At 37.0% G+C, this 21,452-nt stretch overlaps 1 protein-coding gene across 3 annotated transcripts in view; it reads right to left on the bottom strand.

Moving 5' to 3' along the window:
• RYR2 (ryanodine receptor 2) overlaps positions 1-21,452 on the bottom strand; it is an 832,848-nt gene that overhangs the window by 205,179 nt on the left and 606,217 nt on the right. For all 3 annotated transcript variants that reach the window (XM_070781954.1, XM_070781952.1, XM_070781953.1), the window contains 6 exons: positions 13,742-13,911; positions 12,298-12,518; positions 10,949-11,039; positions 8,714-8,854; positions 6,851-7,014; positions 4,549-4,627 (listed from right to left, as the gene is read on the bottom strand). In XM_070781954.1, the coding sequence (XP_070638055.1) occupies positions 4,549-4,627; positions 6,851-7,014; positions 8,714-8,854; positions 10,949-11,039; positions 12,298-12,518; positions 13,742-13,911 (866 nt within the window). The remainder of the gene's footprint in view (positions 1-4,548; positions 4,628-6,850; positions 7,015-8,713; positions 8,855-10,948; positions 11,040-12,297; positions 12,519-13,741; positions 13,912-21,452) is intronic.

Below are 21,452 nucleotides of genomic sequence, written 5' to 3'. Positions count from 1 at the left end.
ACCTTACATAAGTTTATTCCTATATATTTAATTCTTTTTGTTGCAATGGTGAATGGGATTGACTCCTTAATTTTTCCTTCTGATTTTTCATTGTTAGTATATAGAAATGCAAGTCATTTCTGTGTATTCATTTTGCAACTTTGCTAAATTCACTGATTAACTCTAGTAATATTTTGATACTATCTTTAGAGTTCTCTTCTTCTCTTGGCTTCCCTGGTGGCTCAGATGGTAAAGTGTCTGTCTACAATGCAGGAGACCTGGGTTTGATTCCTGGCTCGAGAAGATCCTCTGGAGAAGGAAATGGCAACCCACTCCAGTACTCTTGCCTGGAGAATCCCATGGACGGAGGAGTGTGGCAGGCTATAGTCCATGGGGTTGCAAAAAGTCAGACACGACTGAGCTACTTCACTTTCTTTAGAGTTTTCTATGTGCGGTATCATGTCATCTGCAAACAGTGAGAGCTTTACTTCTTCTTTTCTGATCTAGATTCATTTTTCTCCTCTGATTGCTGTAGCTAGGACTTCCAGACCTATGTTGCATAATGGTGGTGCAAGTGGACACCCTTGTCTTGTTCTAATCTTAGGGGGAATGCTTTCAGTTTTTCACCATTGAGAATAATGTTTGCTGTAGGCTTATCATATATGGCCTTTACTATGTTGAGGTAGGTTCTTTCTATGCCCATTTTTTGAAGTTTTCATTATAAATGGGTGCTGAATTTTGTCAAAGGCTTTTTCTGCATCTACTGAGATTATCATATGGTTTTTATTTTCAATTTGTTAATATGGTGTATCACACTGACTGATTTGCATATATTGAAGAATCCTTGCATCCCTGGAATAAACCCAACTTGATTGTGGTGTATGAGCTTTTTGATGTTGCTGAATTCTGTTTGCAAAAATTTTATTGAGGATTTTTGCATCTATGTTCATCAGTGATATTGGCCTGTAGTTTTCTTTTTTTGTGTTGTCATTGTCTGGTTTTGGTTATCAGAGTGATGGTGGCCTTGTAGAACAAGTTTGGAAGTGTTCCTTCTCCTGTAATTTTTTGAAAGAGTTTTAGAAGAATAAGCATTAGCTATTCTCTACATGTTTGATAGAATTCTCCTGTGAAGCCATCTGGTCCCGGGCTTTTGTTTTTTGGGAGATTTTTGATCACAGCTTCCATTTCAGTGCTTATAATTGGGTTGTTCATAATTTCTATTTCTTCCTGGTTCATTCCTAAGAATCTAAGAATCCTAAGAATCTATTTCTTCCTGATCATTCCTAAGAATCTATCAGTTTCTTCCAGGTTATCCATTTTATTGCCATATAGTTGTTCATAATAGTCTCTTAAAATCCTTTGTACTTCTGCATTGTCTGTTATAACCTCTCCTTTTTCATTTCTAATTTTGTTGATTTGATTTCTTCTCTCTTCTTGATGAGTCTGGATAAGGCTTCTTCTTTGGTTCTTCTTAAAGAACCAGCTTTTAGTTTTATTAATCTTTAGTATACTTTCTTTTTCACTTATTTCTGCTTTGATCTTTATGATTTCTTTCCTTCTACTAATTTTGGAGGCTTTTTTGTTCTTCTTTTCCCAGTTGTTTTAGGTGTAAAGTTAGGTTGTCTATTTGATGCTTTTCTTGTTTCTTGAGGTAGGATTGTATTGCTATAAACCTCCTTCTTAGAACTGCTTTTGCAGAATTCCATAGGTTTTGAGTTGTGTTTTCATTGTCATTTGTTTCTAGAAATTTTTTGATTTCCCTTTTGATTTCTTCAGTAACCTGTTGGTTATTTAGAAACACGTTGTTTGTGTTTCTTACAAATTTTTTCTTGTAAATGATATGTAGTCTCACAGTGTTGTGGTCAGGGAAGATGCTTGATACAACTTCAATCTTCTTAAATTTCCTGAGGTTTGATTTGTGACCCAAGATGTGGTTAATCCTGGAAAATGTTCTATGTGCACTTGAGAAGAAGGTGTATTCTTCTGCATTTGGATGGAATGTCCTGAAGATATCACTGAGACCCAGCTCATCTAATGTATCATTTAAGACTTGTGTTTCCTTATTAATTTTCTGTTTTGATGCTCTGTCCATTGGTGTGAGTGGGGTGTTAATGTCTCCTACTATCATTGTGTTACTGTCAATTTCTCCTTTTATGTCTGTTAGTATTTGCCTTATGTATTGAGGTGCTCCTATGGTGGGTTCATAGATATTTACAATTGCTATGTCTTCCTCTTGGATTGATCCCTTGATCATTATCTAGTGTCCTTCCATATCTCTTGTAATCTTCTTTATCTTAAGGTCTATTTTGTCTGATATGAGGATTGATACTCCAGCTTTCTTTTGCTTCCCATTTGCAGGGAATCTATTTTTCCATCCTCTCACTTTCAGCCTACATGTGTCTTTAGGTCTGAAGTGGGTTTCTTGTAGACAGCATATATTTATATGGGTCTTGATTTTGTATCCATTCAGCCAGTCTGTGTCTTTTGGTTGGAGCATTTAGTCCATTTACATTTAAAGTAATTATTGATATACATGTTCCTATTGCCATTTTCTTAATTGTTTGGGGTTGATTTTGTACATCTTTTTTATTCTCTTGTATTTCTTGACTATATAAGTCCCTTTAACATTTGTTGTTGGAGAAGGCGATGGCACCCCACTCCAGTACTCTTGCCTGGAAAATCCCATGGACGGAGGGGCCTGGTGGGCTGCAGTCCATGGAGTCACTAGGAGTCGGACCCGACTGAGCGACTTCACTTTCACTTTTCACTTTCATGCATTGGAGAAGGAAATGGCAACTCACTCCAGCGTTTTTGCCTGGAGAATCCCAGGGACGGGGGAGCCTGGTGGGCTGCCGTCTATGGGGTTGCACACAGTCGGACACGACTGAAGCAACTTAGCAGCAGCAGCAGCAGCAACATTTGTTGTAAAGCTGGTTTGGTGGTACTGAATTCTCTTAACTTTTGCTTGTCTGAAAAGCTTTTTATTCCTGCATTAATTTTGAATGAGATCCCTGCCAGGTACAGTAATCTTGGCTGTAGATTTTTCCCTTTCAGTACTTCCTGCCATTCTCCTCTGGCTTGCAGAGTTTCTGCTGAAAGATCAGCTGTTAAGAGTATGGGGTTTCCCTTGTATGTTACTTGTTGCTTCTCCCTTGCCGCTTTTAATATTCTTTCTTTGCATTTGGTCTTAGTTTGATTAGATTGTATGTCTCTTGGCATGTTTCTCCTTGTGTTTATCCTGTATGGGACTCTCTGTGCCTCTTGGACTTGATTTGACTATTTCCTTTTCCACGTTGGGGAAATTTTCAACTATAATCTCTTCAAAAATTTTCTCATACCCTTTCTTTTTCTCTTCTTCTTCTGGGACCCCTATAATTCAAAGGTTGGTGCGTTTGATATTGTCCTAGAGGTCTCTGAGACTGTCTTCAGTTCTTTTCATTCTTTTTACTTTATTCTGCTATTCAGAAGTTATTTTTACCATTTTATCTTCTAGCTCACTGATTTGTTCTTCTGCTTCAGATATTCTGCTACTGATTCCTTCCAGAGTATTTTTAATTTCAGTAATTGTATTGTTTGTCTCTGTGTGTTTATTTTTTAATTCTTCTAGGTCTTTGTTAATTGATTCTTGCATTTTCTCCATTTTGTTGTCAAGGTTTTTGATCATTTTTACTATCGTTATTCTGAATTCTTTTTCAGGTAGTTTGCCTATTTCCTCTTCATTTATTTGGACTTCTGTGTTTCTAGTTTGTTCCTTCATTTGTACAGTATTTCTCTGCCTTTTCATTATTTTTTTTAACTTATTGTGTTTGAGGTCTCCTTTTCCCAGGCTTCAAGGCTGAATTCTTTCTTCCTTTTCATTTTTGCCCTGATAAAGTTGGTCCAGGGGTTAGTGTGAGATTTGTGCTGATTTTTTGTTTGTTTGTTTGTTTGACCTCTGATGGGCAAGGCTGAGTGAGGGGGTAATCCTGTCTGCTGATGATTGGGTTTGTATTTTTGCTTTGTTTGTTATTTAGATGAGGAGTCCTGCACAGAGTGCTACTGGTGGTTGGGTGATGCTGGGTCTTGTATTCAAGTGGTTTCCTTTGTGTGAGTTCTCACTATCTGATACTCCCTAGGGCTACTTCTCTGGTAGTCTAGGGTCTTGGAGTCAGTGCTCCCACTCCAAAGGCTCAGGGCTTGATCTCGAGTTTTACATGGTTCTATATATTCTTTCCTTTGGTCAGGTACTCCTGTCTGCTCTCAGCTGGTGTTCTGCATGCACTTCTGTGTTTGAAGGTGTATTCCTAATGTATCCATGGAGAGAGATGTACTCTACATCCAACTACTCCTTCATCATCTTATTCTCTCTAACACTGTGCTTTTTATGAACACAAATATTCTTATTCATAGGTATATCCTATGTACATCCATGGCAGAGCTAAATATTATATTAGCAAATCATAATTAAATGTTCTTTCCTAATCTAATGCTCATACTTGAAAGTAGAAAATTGGCATGGTCAGAAATATGTGAGCCAGAATCAGTCATTAGGCACATTCATTAATGATTTAGAATGTGATGTTCTTTTACCTTATCCATTGACCACTTGTCATGGGCATGTTCTGCATATTTGTTAATGAAGTATTCCAACTTCTCAGGAATTGTAATACTATGAGAAAAACAAAGAAAAGAGGCTTGATTTTCATAGAATTTTCAGGGAATCATTCATAATTTATTCCACAGCTTATGACTGTTCATATCTCATTCAATGCAAAACTGTTAAAAAATTGGTTTAACAAGGTATTACTTTTCCATATGGTAGAAACAGTATGAGAAAAGTCAAGCGAATAAGGTTCTATCTGCTCATCTTATATTTATTCATACTTTATATCTTAATATAAATTATATACAATAAAAATTTAAATAGTATGAGAAAAATAATTTAAATGTATGCAAGAAAAGGACAATAGATTGCACCAATTTTTTTTTTAATTTGAATGAAGATATAGTTAGATAAGGAGCTTAAAGACATACTTTACTCTCACATTGGTCCTTTGAAGTTATTCTTTTTTGATTTTAATCTCTTCTGCAACAACTTTAAATGGGTAAAAGGCTGCTAAAATCTGATTTGTTACATTTTTTAAATGTACTAAAATTAATTTTAAGTTAATTGAATATAACCAGTGATGTGTTAATGATTTTAAATAATAATGATCTATATATAAATTCTAAGTGTTACTAATAGGAACAATAGGGAAAAGCATTTAATCAATTCTTGCTTTATGATTTTGATAACATTTCTTCTTGAGTTCTTTCATGTTTAAATAAATATTTAATCTCTCAAACAGACATGAAGTCCATGCAGTTGGTGACCAAGTCTGATGGTAAATATAAGACTTGGTACTATTACATATATCTATCAATGAAAAACTAAGTATGCATATAATTCCATTCACTGATGAAAATAACTTATTAATGCAGTTAACTTTGAGAACAGAATTATAAGACCTGATATAATGAGGTTTACTGTTCTTTTCTCGCATGTTATTAGTTGGTAACTGAACTTTATTACACACATTTAAAAAACAATACGTAAAAATCATACAGATGTAGACACTACTGATATCACTATGCAAACCTAATCTGTTAAGAGGTCCCCAAAGGGGTAAACTGAGGTAAATTAATATACATGCCCAGCATTTACTCATTAATTGGATTCAATTAATCAACATCAAAGCCATGACACAGTTCTGATGTTATTTGAAAATTCTGGATTACATTGTATGTTAGCAAACCACAAACTTACCCACGTAGGAATGTGAACATGTGACATTTTGGTTTACTTACTTTAGAAGAGATACAAAGGATCAATCAATCACATAAGCCAAATACTGGGGGGTAGAGTCTTTTCTCACAGGACTGTCATCAAATACCAAACATGCAAATTTAAGGCATTATCAAACTAATGGCATACCACTTGGGTCAAAATTTTGATCTGGTTATGGAAGCTAAACCAGCTGGGGGGACACAAGAGGCCTGAAAGTTGAACACCCAAGTAAATTCAGATGCTGGGGATGATAACCACCAAGTGACTACCTTGCTAATACTGATCTTGCTGAGTGACTACAGAATGGATAAGAAAATGTGGCACGAAGAACAGCCTCTTTGCAAGTGGAAAACCATGATTCTACTCAAAGATGGTAACAAAAACAAAAGTGCTGAGACCTCAAACACCTAACATACCCAAACACCTGATCTGCAGAACAATTTACACAACCAGGTCCATGGAAGAACTTCATAATGTTAGGTAACAGTGTATCTGTAGTTGAGATTGTCACACTGCACCCTCACTGCACGCTAAATTTTTCAGAGATATTCTCATTTGATATTCCGTTCACTCTCATGCTGTGTTTTATGAGGCTGAACACTGACTGCTAACCCCAGGCCTGGCTGAGATGTAGTGATGATGAATAATGCCCCATTGCTCGTAAGAAATAGCCTTGCCTGCATGCTGGAAACATCCTAGTCAAAGACTCTACACAGAGGTTGACTGAAATTACTAATTTAACATTTAGGGTAGAACTTCAACTAAAAAGATAACTGATATCCTCTCTTGATTCTCATGATTATAGATATAACCATGTGGTTACATACAGAGAATCCTGGTGATGTTAAGAGTGTATCTCTTAGGAGGTACATCTTATCAATTTCTGGTATTCATGTAACCATTAGTATTACTACTATCATTTCATCAAGTAAAGGGACCCCTATTAAAAGGATACCAATTCAAAGGGGGCATGGATGAGAGAAAGTTCACTTTAGTACCTTATTCAATTTCAGACTTCACACATCATTTACAATAAAAATCTGCTGCAATAGAAAGAGTCCATACTTTGAGGTATCAACAGGTTGTGGATTAAAGTTCCCTTCAGAATCCATTGATGACTGTTTTTCCATCATACTGACATAATTTGACTCCATGTAGTCTGGAGGCAAAGCTCCCGCAACTGCACTCAGGCAAGGCAGTGCCAGTTTGAAAAGTTCTTGTTCATATTTCTGGGAAGAAATGGAGGACCAAAAAAATAAATATCCCATTACAACTTGGCAAAAGTTGTCAACATGAGCACTGTGACTGACACGATGTTGTAGGAGAAAATCTGAATTACCTTCAGCTAACTCAATTCCCCCAAAGATTCTTTTTCTAGAAAACGGAAAGTGAAACTGAAGTGTGAAGTTGCTCAGTCGTGTCTGACTCTTTGCAACCCCGTGGACTATAGTCCACCAGGCTCCTCTGTCCATGGGATTCTCCAGGCAATAATACTGGAGTGGGTTGCCATTTCCTGCCCCAGGGGATCTCCCCAACCCAGGGATCAAACCCAAGTCTCCTACATTGCAGGCAGATGCTTTAACCTCTGAGCCACCAGGAAAGCCCCAGAAAACGGAAAATATGGCCTTAAATCCCACCAAACATAGGAGAAACTGAAGCTTTTTACTGAAGTTGTAGCATAAAAAGAATAAAATCTTTGCTTCCCTAAAAGTTTGTTTTCCAATATGTGAAGTGAGGTGAACTTGAATATTCAAAGTGTACAATATGCTTTTACAACATAAACATGATTTCAGTCGAGGAGTACATTAGTTATAGTTTATCACAGCTAGTTACAGATTATTGCTGTACCACAGTATAAAGACTATATATGCAAAATACCTAAAGGATAACACCCAGAGAGTAAGAAATTTTAATTTTATACCTTGTATTTCAAGGTATAAAAAAAATTCTGAACAGAGAAACAACTTTTACAGGAAAAATGTATAACCAAAACTTCCAGGGAAAAGTATATTAGTTATATAGTTAAACTGTATTTACAGATTTTTTAAAAAATCAAAAATAATAATTATTTTAAAGTTATCTCACTTTAAGTGCTTTTAAAGTGCAAATTCTTCTAAAAATACGTTCTACATATTGTTTTAAAAGGACTCTCAGTTTCCCAAACACAATTCAACAAGAAAAAGCATTCAGATGTAGCTACCACATGTTGTCACAGATAAACTTCCTTTATTATGTAGCAAACTTCTGTTATACTATTCCAGTCATCTGATAATGTCTATCTGGGAATTCAAACTGATTTGATTAATGATTTAAGCATAAGCATAGCAAGCATGTTCTGATTTTCACTGAAATACTATGCTTCAGTTTCCTGAAAAGTGTACAAAACCATTCACTGCAAATATGGCAAATATTAGAGGATGTCATGTACTTAAAGCAAGAGTGAATGCAGACACTTAAGTCACCATAGCAGCAAAGTGTGAAAAGTCAATAAGGCTACTGGAATATTATAATTTTATGAGCTTTAATACTTAACATTTTTACATTTGACAAGATTTCTTCAGGCTTTATAAGATTGGGGAGGTGACTGATGAGGAAGGGTTTGAGTCCAAATAAGTCCAAATATACCAGAAACTGATCAATTCATGTGAATAATTTGCTAAAATGCTTAGCCATTTTCAAGTCAAAAAGTGTTGTAATTACAAGAAACATGTTACCATCATGACTATGAAAAGTCAATATAAATTGCATTCTCAACATTTGTTATAAAGAGAAAAAAACAAAACTATGTCAAGTCTTGCTAAGTAAAGGCAGCATCTCACTATTCTACTAGGAACACTTTCTTATCAAGGACCTATGGTTCTTCAATTATTTTATGATACAAATACATCCACAAAAGACTAAATTACCTTCTGAGACAGGGTAAATTACCTTTTGAGACAGGGCATCAAAGATGCCCCAGAACAGCTTTCTTGACAAATGAAGTTCTTCTTCTGAGGCAGCTCCAAAGTTGCCCCACCCTCCAGGCAGGCAGTAATATTTCCAGCATCTTTCATAATGATTTGTCAGCAGCTAGGTAGGAAAACAATTATAAGAGCAATGAACTAAAGACACTTCAATTTTTTTTTTTTTTTCGATTTCCTCCCAATGGCATTCTAATGCCATGTAACAAGGCCAAGTGAAAGAAAACTACTCAATTCCATATGAAGTCTTTTGGAAAACATTATTACCTTATATAGGCTATCTCTTTAAGATTTAACACTGATTACAAGATAAAGACCAAACACCCAATTTCACAAATTATCTCGAAAAGAATTCTTTAGGAGGTTGTTTGGCTATCTATGTACTGAGATCTACTTTAGTTGCTATCATTTACTCATAATTTTATGACTTGTTGTCTCCTGGAATCCATGCATTTAACAAACTGATTGATGTCAGGGTGATCCAGAGGATACAGCACCTAAAATGTGCATTCTCAGGGGACAGTACCTCTGGATATTTTTGCTTCCTCTCTGCCTATCCTTAATCATTACACTTCATGATTCCATTATTTAGTAACTCTTTGGATAATGTATTCGTGATTAATAAACTAGGAAATAGTCACAACTAATTGCCAAATTAATAAAATGATCTTTATAAAGAAACTATGTATTTTGGACTCTTACCTATATCTAACAAGGAAAATAAACCGATAAGAGTTACTCCTATTAAAACTAACTACATATCTTGCTGTAGACATATTTTTTCTCACTTAGTATCCTTCTCAGTTACAAAACACACAATTTGGGAATCTCAAATGATGAAATACTGAGATGTAATTTGCTTGGAATAACATAGAACTATCTATAATGCAAAAGAGTTTTATCACATGAAGCGACCCTGTATCTTTTTTTAGGTATCTTCTAGCTCATTTGTACCAAGAAAATTCTATGTGACAAGCATTATCCCAGGTTAAAATGGGATTTTCAGCAAGGACAGAATTTACTTTGCAAAATTCATTAATTTGCGTAGGTTTATTAAACCAAAATTAATTTTCATAGAGAAAGACTGTTTTTGTTAAATACCTTGGTATGTTTAGTGTAATGGCAGCTCGAAAAATAGCAGCTCATTTTTATCTCAAACCTCTTTGTATAGCACTTATACTGTGTGGCCATGAGAAAAAAATATAATGCTTACCAGGTGGCACAGCAGAGTGGTCATCTATAAAAAGTCTATTACAGGACAATGACCTCCATGCACAGACCATGCCACTAGATCATATATTAGTATACACCTTTTTGGAAGGAATGATGCTAAAGCTGAAACTCCAGTACTTTGGCCACCTTATGCTAAGAGTTAACTCATTGGAAAAGACTCTGATGCTGGGAGGGATTGGGGGCAGGAGGAGAAGGGGACGACAGAGGATAAGATGGCTGGATGGCATCACTGACTCGATAGATGTGAGTCTGAGTGAACTCCGGGAATTGATGATGGACAGGGAAGCCTGGCATACTGCAGTTCATGGGGTCTCAAAGAGTCAGACACGACTGAGCAACTGAACTGAACTGAACATCTTAATCCTCAGTCTGGATTGGGATATTCAACGACAAGAAAATATTCCAAGTCAATAAGACAGAATGAGACTTGATCATTTCCTGTACAGAATAATAAAGCTGGGAAGCAAATATGTCAGGGAATTGTCTATACTCTATGGTAAACCGCAACTGCATATACATAAGGATTATTTTGAACCTTATGAGATGATATTTGGAAACTGTCATTTGATTACAGACTTAGAAAATGTTGTTTTTAAAAATCTATTCTTAATGACATGAGGTTGTTAATACTTTAGGCCAGGCCTATTACCATGTTTCCATGGTATATAAGAATATATTGGCTTGAGAATATATTGGCTCATCTTTTTCTTGTGGCCTGTTTTCTTTCCACTGATTTCTATTTCCACTGACATACAGTAAACCAATCTTAGGATTTCTCTGGCCTTTTATTACTTGTTTATTTAGGCTGATGTACACACAAATACAACTTATATGTCCATTTCAATAACTGGAAGAAATTTTCCAGCATCCAATATTAAACATGATGAATTTAAGAAATGTACATATTGTAATAGGAAACAAAGTCAGAGTACCCAGTAATCAAATAACTACAAACATTTCCTGTACTTACCTTAAGAGGCATCTTTGCATGTTCATTTAATAATGGGACATCAAATACTAATCTTCTGAGTAAGTGTTGCATCATAGAAGGTCTCAATTGGCTGGTGGAACAAAGCTAATTTTAATAATGAATATCTAATAATGTTTAAACTAAGTAGATAATTCATTAAACCAGATTATACACCCCAAGAACCTATACCTACACTTCTCTTCAGATGATGTTAATTTTAGGTGTTCCTAATTCAAAGATTAACTGAGAGTTATGTAATTTCATAAAAGGTTATATTTCAAACTCATCTCTAGCTCCCTGATCTGAAAATCAACCTTCATTTGCTACAGCAGATGTTGCTTTTCAGCCCCTTCTCTTCTCACCAGTCATAACCACAGAGCCCACTGTTCCTATTAATTTAGTAAATGCTAGTCTCTCTTTTCAGTGGGTGGGAAGGGTCTCAGGGACTAGATCAGAAGCAGAAAGAAGAGGGAGTTTAGGAGCAAGAGGAAGAGAAAAAGACTAAGAAATTTTGCCAGAGGAGGAAGGGAAAGAAAACTAACACCCTATGACCATTTATTATTCTGGTAATCCTGAGTGCTTCACCTCATTTAATATTTTGAAAAAATCAGTGAGACAGGTTTTGATTCCATTTCACAGAATTGTAGGGTCGGGGAACTAAGATTATGAACTAATCTCTAACGTCTCTCAGTCCCATCTGGCTCCTACACCCATACACTCATTCCATTGTGAGTGAAAACCCTTCTTTCACCGATGTTCTGGACAGACTGCAAGCTTTCACCTCCGAGAGCTCCTGTCTATTAGAAAGAAACCAGTAACCTAGGTAGGGGTCTAAGAAATTGTCACTTGCACTTGTCAGAACTTCACAAGAAGATAAATGTTTCTGGTTTTCATAGTAAGACCCTTGATTTTCATCACTGTCAAACATAGGTCATACTTTCCTATTATTACTATATTTTTTTTTTTACCTTTAATAAGTCTCTTTTTTCTCTTTTCTCTTCTAGAAGAGGAGTTAAAACCATTACACACAGTTGAAAGGTTAATCCTACACTAACACAGAAAGGGATTCCCCATACAACCACCTCACCCACCAACATCCAGAACAGCATCATCAGTCCAACACCATATTCAATGGCTAGATACCTATAGAGTTTTGGAGGAACACTCCTGAATTTGATCAGGAGCAAGAGTGCTCTGGTAAGACTCATAACTCGGTACACGACAATGACTAACGTGAATTAATTTTTTGGTCTGGAAATTGTTGCTAACATTCATAACAATCTGTCAAGGACCACAGAGTAAATTCTCTCATTTAAAGAAACATGAAATCGATTTCACAGTCCACTTACCCACAAATAGAGAGTAAACACACTTCTATGGAATCCCGTTGAGCTTTGGTAAGTGAGCAGCCCTTAGAAAGCCTGTACACAGTGTGAAGTAATGAGTCAATGAGAGAAGCATGGTGCTCGGTGCCAGCAAAAAGAGGAGCACACCTTGTTAACAAGGGTAACACGGCTGTGCACAGGTACCGATTGAGCGCCAGGGCCATGTCTGTAGCACTCAAAGCAGCCTGGAAGGGAATTGGAGAGGAGACTGTCATTTGCGTTGGTCAGGAGACAACTTTCAAAGGGATCATACATGTGGACATGTTATTTCACTATCCAGAAATTTACAAAAGTATGTAATATAGAAATGGATTCCTCTGTTATAGCTTTAACTGTGGTTCATATGCTTTTTTTTTACCACTAAAAACAACAGATTTTCAATTGCTCATCAACAGATAAAAATGAATGAAATAATATCTATCTCTGCAAAAAGCCACAGAAGTTCATGTTCTATAATAAAATGTCAAAGGTAGAATGGATGAAAGATGAAAGATGCTAATGATAGCGAAGAGTGGGAGAGTCTCCCTTTACTAGGAGAGGAAAAAGAAAGGAGTTTATTCTCACAGTAAATTTCAAACACTTTATACTCATGTTGTATATATATACTCATCGTATTTATACTCATGTCAATCAGAATCAACAATCAAAGGTTGATTGTTTTACCATGTTATCATCTGTGATACTTGGGTTCAGAAATTCACATGAACACAACCAAAAAAAGAAAAAAGAATTCAGTTTCATTTTTCTGATTCTCCTCTCATGGTTTTCATGTGGGAGCTATTGCCAACTCAAGATCTGATTTCCTCTGATATCAACAAGACATATAATTGAGAATAAAACAAGGTATTATTACAACTACTAGAATAACATTTAGCATTCCAGCTTATTTTAAAAATGTTTCAAATAGTAGAACATTTACACTGATGTTGGCAGGTTCTTGACATGGGCTACTGATCTCACAAAGCAGATTTTAATCTATATGTACATTAAAAAATGAATACGCCAGAGTGATACTGTAGTTGGAAAGACTTAACAATGCTCACTAGACCTTTTTAATACTTTAATTGCTTTTACTGAGATGCACAATTATTTATGTGGACCTAGAAGTTGAACAGGAACCACTGTGACCGCCCTAATTAGAGCTATATAAACTTCTTACTGTCTTCCATTGCACTGATAAGAATTTTTACTGTCCTCTTCAGGTTGTACATTTTCTCCACTATTCAGTAAATTCCTTGAGGATATAGTCTATCTTATTTTCTATTTACTCTCTGCTACTCTAAAAAAATTGGCACTTGATAAACATGTGGGGGCAATGAATGAATGAATGACTATATCTGTGAAAGAATATCAGATGGCAGAGACTGAAGAGTTAAAAGTTGCAGAAGTCATCCGTTCAAATCATTACCGTGTCTAAAGAAGCAGCAGCCCGGAGATCTGGCAGAAAGCCAACCTCGAGAAGATGGAGGAGGAAATCTTGAACCTCAATTCCATAGACCCTGTCAAGGAACAAAACCATGGCTGCCTTGTGATCTGGACAAAACCCCGCAGACATGTCAGGCTCCACCACATTCCCATCTAAAAGAGAGAAGGTGATACACTGTTGTTAATGGCCATGCCATCCATGAAAATTGATGACAATTGGCTACTTTCCAGCCTGCTCATGTTGTAAATAAAGTTACCAGTTGAATGTTTTTCTGTTCTTCTAATACATTCAAGCAAGGGCAGGAAATATGGCAGTGCACTGTAAATCCATGGTCATTTAAATGCTATTTTAGCATCCATTTGTTAATTGTATATGTGATTAGGACAGAGTATTATGCCAGATTCTGAGAAGGAAACAAAATGCCATCCATAATCCAAATTATAAAACTAGGGGTAAACATCCTAAAAGCTAATATGTAAAGCAAGGTTTGCAGTCTTTTCAAAGCAAGAGCCTCTTTAAAACATTAAGACTCACGTACTGTATGTGATAATCATGGTACATTTACATCATTTACATATATATGGCTTAAAGAATTATAAAATAATGAATAAAACTCTATTAACCAGTTTGCCTTTCAAATGAAATATGTTTCATTAATCATAATAGCATTTAATAACATGTAAAACAATCCCAGGGACGGGGAAGCCTGGTGGGCTGCCGTCTATGGGGTCACACAGAGTTGGACACGACTGAAGTGACTTAGCAGCAGTAGCAGTAGCAGCAGCAAAACATATTTGAGAGCCATATTATTTTCCCTATCAACAGTCAACACTTGATGCCTATACAGTGGAGTGAGTTCCTTAGTATAAATCCATAGATTCATAGATGGGATCACCGAAATGAAGAATTAGGGAATTATGTGCCAATTCAAAATACTGGAGAACAAACTTGTTTTCTGTTTGACGACGGGATAGTTATGCCAAATTGCTGCTGAAATACACTGAAAGAGTCCACAAATTATATCACAGAATTTTTAACACTGATGCACATGTTGAAAAAAAGCAGTCCCCTGAGAAAGATGATACATGACCATACCAACCTGAAATAACAAAGTCACAACATTTTTGTTTTCATTCATACTCAATGACTGAATCTGATCATAAAAATGAACAAAAGGTGTTTTAAAGAAACTTGGATTGAAGGCTAATACCAAAGTATTTCCACGCCTTACAACAAACAATATAACTAATATCTTCCTTCCTGTAATTATTTATACAAGAACAACAACTCTTGACATTTGTGTTGTTGTCAGTTATTCTGTTAGGAATGTTCCAGACACAATCTCATAAAATGTTCACAAGTATGAAGGGGTATTATTCTTATTATCTTCCTTTAACACAAGATAAAAATCAACTTTCAGAAAAGTTAGCTAACTTGTCCAAGGTTATGTATCTAGTCGTTGGCAAACTTTAAACTAAGTAAAATTGCATTTAAAATCCACCCCAGGTAATTTAATCCCTACATTAAATCAGCAAGCTCTAATGAGACTGAACTGGAGTAAGAAATGCCAGCTGCACTGGCTTTACTCTGTGGTCCCTTCATTATTCATCCACCTGAAATTATTGGCTCAGACAATCTGTGGAAATCTGCTCCGACCAAGAGCTGCAGGAAAAGAACATCTATTTTTGAGATTAGATACCTGACCCTTACATTTTCTAAACTCCTCCTTCTTTCATTATCATTTTGGGCTAGGATAAGTATAATAAAAAATTTTTAAACTGGTAAAAACTGGTCCATCAAAAAGTCTATGAACCATAAATTCTGGAGAGGGTATGGAGAAAAGGGAACCCTCCTACATTAGTAGGAATGTATATCGGTATACCCACTACGGAGAACAGTGTACAGGTTTCTTAAATAACTAAAAATAGAACTACCATATGACCCAGAAATCCCACTCCTGGACAACAAATCCATAATTCAAAAATATAACACACCTCATGTCTGGAGCAGCACTATTTATGATAGCCAGGAAGCAACCTAAGTGTTCACTGACAGATGAAAGGATAAAGAAGATGTACTACATACAAACAATGGAATACCAGCCATAAAAAGAATGAAATAATTGTTGCATTGGAGCAACATGGATGAACCTGGAGACTACCATACTAAGTAAAGTAACTCAAAGACAAATATCACTTACATGCAGAATCTAAAAAATGATACAAACTAACTGATTTTCAAAACAGAAACCAACTTAGAGACTTAGTAAACAAACTTGGGGTTACCAAAGGGGAAAGGTGGGGAAGGGAGGGATAAATTATGAGGTTGGGATCAATATATACACATTAGTATATACTGGCTTCCCTGATGGTTCATTGATAAAGAATCTGCCTGCCATGCAGGAGATGAGAGTTAAATCATTGGGTTGGGAAGATCCCTTGGAGAAGGAAACAGTAACCAGTTCCAGTATTCTTGCCTGGAGAATCTCTTGGATAGAGGAGCTGGGCAGGCTACAGTCCATAGGGGTCACAAAGAATCAGACATGACTTAGTGACTAAACAAAAACAACTCCTATATATAAAATAGATAATCAATAAGGACCTACTGTATAGCACAGGGGACTCTATTCAATACTCTGTAATTACCTAAATGGGGAAAGAATCCTAAAAGAATATATAAATATATGTGTGTGTGTATAACTGAATCAATTTTCTATACTTTTGAAAATAACACAATATTGTAAAGCAACTATAATATAAAATAAAAATGTTAAAAAACCTCAGACTTAGGAAAACAATGTATGAAAAAGGCTTTAGCTTTATATACTATATACAAAACAGAAATTATCACTGATAACTGGTGATGCTTAAAGAACCAACTGATATGCCATTGAAACATAAGAATATTGATGGTTTGAGTTTTAAAGTTGGTTTAAGGTGTAACACAGCAAAACAAAGACATAAAAGTTTCTCTCTACTGTTCTCCATTTGTTGTTATTTAGTCGCTAAGTCACGCCAACTCTTTATGACCCCAGAGAGTATAGCCCTCCAAGCTCCTCTGTCCATGGGATTTCCCAGTCAAGAATGCCAGAGTGTGTTGCCATTTCCTTCTCCAAGAGATCTTCCTGAACCAGAAATTGAATCTATGTCTCCTGCACTGGCAGGCTGATGCTTTACCATTGAGCCACCATGTAAGTTCAACATTCTCAACAGAGGTTAAATAAAAAATGCAGAACAATGACCAGTAGATGGCATTTAAAAAATTAACTTTGACTGTGATTATGATAGCTCATACACAAAATTCTATAATCCCAAATTAGGCAATATACTTCATTGTCGTTATCCAGTCACTCAGAGTTGTGTCCGACTCTGTGACCCCATGGACTCCAGCACCCCAGGCTTCCCGGTCCTTCACTATCTCCGGGAGTTTGCTCAAACTCATGTCCATCAAATCAATGATACAATCCAACCATCTCATCTGCTGTCATCCTCTTCTCCTCCTGCCTTCAGTCTTTCCCAGCATCAGAGTCCTTTCCAATGAGTCAGCTCTTCATATCAGGTGGCCAAAGTATTGGAGCTTCAGCATCAGTCCTTCCAATGAATATTCAGGATTGATTTCCTTTAGGACTGACGGGTATGGTCTTCTTGTGGTCCAAGGGACTCTCAAGAGTCTTCTCCAATACCACAGTTCAAAAGCATCAATTCTTCGGTGCTCAGCTTTCTTTAATGGTCCAACTTCCACATCCATACACGACTACTGGAAAAACCATAGCTTTGACTATACAGACCTCTGTCGGCAAAATGATATCTCTGCATTTCATTATGCTGTCTAGGTTGGTCACAGCTTTTCTTCCAAGAAGTGTCTTTTATTTTCATGGCTACAGTCACAATACACAGGGATTTTGGAGCCCAAGAGAATAAAGTCTGTCACTGTTTCCATTTTTTCCCCCATTTATTTGGCATGAAGTGATGGGATTGGATGTCATGATCTTAGTTCTTTGAAGGCTGAGTTTTAAGCCAGCTTTTTCACTCTTCTTTTTCACTTTCATCTAAAGGCTCTTTAGTTCCTCTTCGTTTTCTGCTATAAGAGTGGTGTTATCTGCATATCTGAGGTTACTGATACTTCTCCCAGCATTCTGGATTCCAGCTCATGATTCATCTGGCCTGGTATTTTGCATAATGTACTCTGCATATAAGTTAAGTAAGTAAGGTGTCTACTTATTTGAGCTATTTCAAATCCTGAAAGATGATGCTGTGAAAGTGCTGCACTCAATATGCCAGCAAATTTGGAAAACTCAGCAGTGGCCACAGGACTGGAAAAGGTCAGTTTTCATTCCAATCCCAAAGAAAGGCAATGCCAAAGAATGCTCAAACAACCGCACAATTGCACTCATCACACGCTAGTAAAGTAATGCTCAAAATTCTCCAAGCCAGGCTTCAGCAATATGTGAACCATGAACTTCCAGATGTTCAAGCTGGTTTTAGAAAAGGCAGAGGAACCAGAGATCAAATTGCCAACATCCGCTGCATCATGGAAAAAGCAAGAGAGTTCCAGAAAAACATCTATTTCTGCTTTATTGACTATGCCAAAGCCTTTGACTGTGTGGATCTCAATAAACTGTGGAAAATTCTGAAAGAGATGGGAATACCAGACCCCCTGACCTGCCTCTTGAGAAATCTGTATGCAGGTCAGGAAGCAACAGTTAGAACTGGACATGGAACAAAAGACTGGTTCCAAATAGGAAAAGGAGTACGTCAAGGCTGTATATTGTCACCCTGCTTATTTAACTTATATGCAGAGTACATCATGAGAAACACTGGGCTGGAAGAAGCACAAGCTGGAATCAAGACTGCCGGGAGAAATATCAATAACCTCAGATATGCAGAGGACACCACCCTTATGGCAGAAAGTGAAAAGGAACTAAAAAGCCTCTTGATGAAGGTGAAAGAGGAGAGTGAAAAAGTTAGCTTAAAGCTCAACGTTCAGAAAACGAAGATCATGGCACCTGGTCCCATCACTTCATGGCAAATAGATGAGGAAACAGTGGAAACAGTGTCAGACTTTATTTTTTGGGGCTCCAAAATCACAGCAGATGGTGACTGCAGCCATGAAATTCAAAGACGCTTACTCCTTGGAAGAAAAGTTATGACCAACCTAGATAGCATATTGAAAAGCAGAGACATTACTTTGCCAACAAAGGTCCATCTAGTCAAGGCTATGGTTTTTCCAGTGGTCATGTAAGGATGTGAGAGTTGGACTGTGAATAAAGCTGAGTGCTGAAGAATTGATGCTTTTGAACTGTAGTGTTGGAGAAGACTCTTGAGAGTCCCTTGGACTGCAAGGAGATCCAACCAGTCCATTCTGAAGGAGAGCAGCCCTGGGATTTCTTTGGAAGGAATGATGCTAAAGCTGAAAGTCCAGTACTTTGGCCACCTCATGTGAAGAGTTGACTCATTGGAAAAGACCCTGATGCTGGGAGGGATTGGGGGAAGGAGGAGAAGGGGACAACAGAGAATGAGATGGCTGGATGATATCACTGACTCAATGGACGTGAGTCTGAGTGAACTCTGGGAGTCGGTTATGGACAGGGAGGCCTGGCATGCTGCGATTCATGGGGTCGCAAAGATTCGGAAACGACTGAGCGACTGAACTGAACTGAACTGAAGTAGGGTGACAATATACAGCCTTGACATACTCCTTTCCCTATTTGGAACAAGTCTGTTGTTCCATGTTCAGTTCTAACTGTTGCTTCTTGACCTGCATACAGGATTCACAAGAGGCAGGTAAGGTGGTCTGGTATTTCCATCTTTTTAAGTATTTTCCACAATTTGTTGTGATCCACACAGTCAAAGGCTCTAGTGTAGTCACTGAAGCAGAAGTAGATATTTTTCTGGAATTACCTTGCCTTTTCTATGATCCATCAGTTGTTGGCAATTTGATCTCTTGTTCCTCCGCCTTTTCTAAATCCTGTTTGTACATATGAAAGTTCTCAGTTCATGTACTGTTGAAGCCTAGCTTGAAGGATTTGAGCATAATCTTGCTAGTGTGTAAAATGAATGCAACTGTGTGGTAGTTTGAACATTCTTATATCTCATATTTCTGACCAAAAAAAAAGCATAACTTTATTATAACACAACAGGGTGGAACAGGAAAGAAACTAACTAGAAAAATCTAAAAAGTTAGTAAAGAGAGGAGAAAGAGGCACATTGCAGTTCATGAGGTCGCAGAGTAGGACACAAGTTAGCGACCAAATAACAACAATAACAAAAGATAGTTGGAGTAAAGGAGGTCTATTGCGACTTTCGGAGCAATTCTGTAGGAGATATCTGAACACTCATACAATCCTTGTTCTTAGTTCCTTGTTATTATTAATTTCAAACGTAACATCTAGCATTTCTTTATTTCCTAGTCTGTGTCATTGGTATTATCCTATATTTTATCCTAAGTGTATCAATTTTGTGGCTCAAAATGTAGGGGAAAGACAAAATATTTTAAATAAGTAAATGAACATGAGTTAGAAGTGAAGTGAAAGAGGTAAATGAGAACAGTCTCCTTAAAACAAGAAAAAGAAACTGCCTAAAGTGGGGAATGAGCCATGCTGTGTGGGGCCACCCAAGACAGACGGATCATGGTGGAGAGACCTGACAAAACGCGGTCCACGTGAGAAGAGAATGGCAAACCACTTCAGTATTCTTGCCTTGAGAACCGCATGAACAGCATGAAAAGGCAAGAAGATAGGACACTGAGGGATGAACTCCTCAGCTTGATAGGTGCCCAAAATGCTACTGGAGATCAGTGGAGAAATAAGTCCAGAGAGAATGAAGAGACAGAGCCAAAATAAAAACAACACCCAGTTGTGAATTTGACTGGTGATGGAAGTAAAGTCCAATGCTGTAAAGAGCAATATTGCATAGGAACCTGGAATGTTAGGTCCATGAATCAAGGCAAATGGGAAGTGGTCAAACAGGAGACAGCAAGAGTGAACATCAACATTTTAGGAATTAGCGAACTAAAATGGACTGGAATCGGTGAATTTAACTCAGATGACGATTATATCTGCTACTATGGGCAAGAATCCCTTAGAAGAAATGGAGTAGCCATCATAGTCAACAAAAGAGTCCAAAATGCAGTACTTGGATGCAATCTCAAAAACAACAAAATGATCTCTGTTCATTTCCAAGCCAAAACCATTCAATATCACACTAATCCAAGTCTATGCCCTGACCAGTTATGCTGAAGAAGCTTAAGTTGAACGGTTCTATGAAGACCTACAAGACCTTCTAGAACTAACACCCACAAAAAATGTCCTTTTCATTATAGGGGACTGGAATGCAAAAGTAGAAAGTCAAGAAATACCTGGAGTAACAAGCAAATTTAGCCTTGAAGTACAGAATGAAGCAGGGCAAAGGCTAACAGAGTTTTGCCAAGAGAACACACTGGTCATAGCAAACACCCTCTTCCAACAATGCAAGAGAAGACTCTACACATGGACATCACCAGATGGTCAATAATAATATCAGATTGATTATATTCTTTGCAGTCAAAGATGGAGAAGCTCTACACAGTCAGCAAAAAGAAGACCAGGATCTGACTGTGGCTCAAATCATGAAGTTCTTATTGTCAAATTCAGAATTAAATTGAAGAAAGTAGGGAAAACCACTAGACAACTCAGGTATGAATGAAATCAAATCCC

This window comes from Bos indicus, chromosome 28 (genome assembly GCF_029378745.1).
Source record: "Bos indicus isolate NIAB-ARS_2022 breed Sahiwal x Tharparkar chromosome 28, NIAB-ARS_B.indTharparkar_mat_pri_1.0, whole genome shotgun sequence".
NCBI lineage: Eukaryota > Metazoa > Chordata > Mammalia > Artiodactyla > Bovidae > Bos > Bos indicus.
The sequence above is the reverse complement of the archived record's forward strand: the minus strand, read 5'-3'. Positions and strand labels throughout refer to the sequence as shown.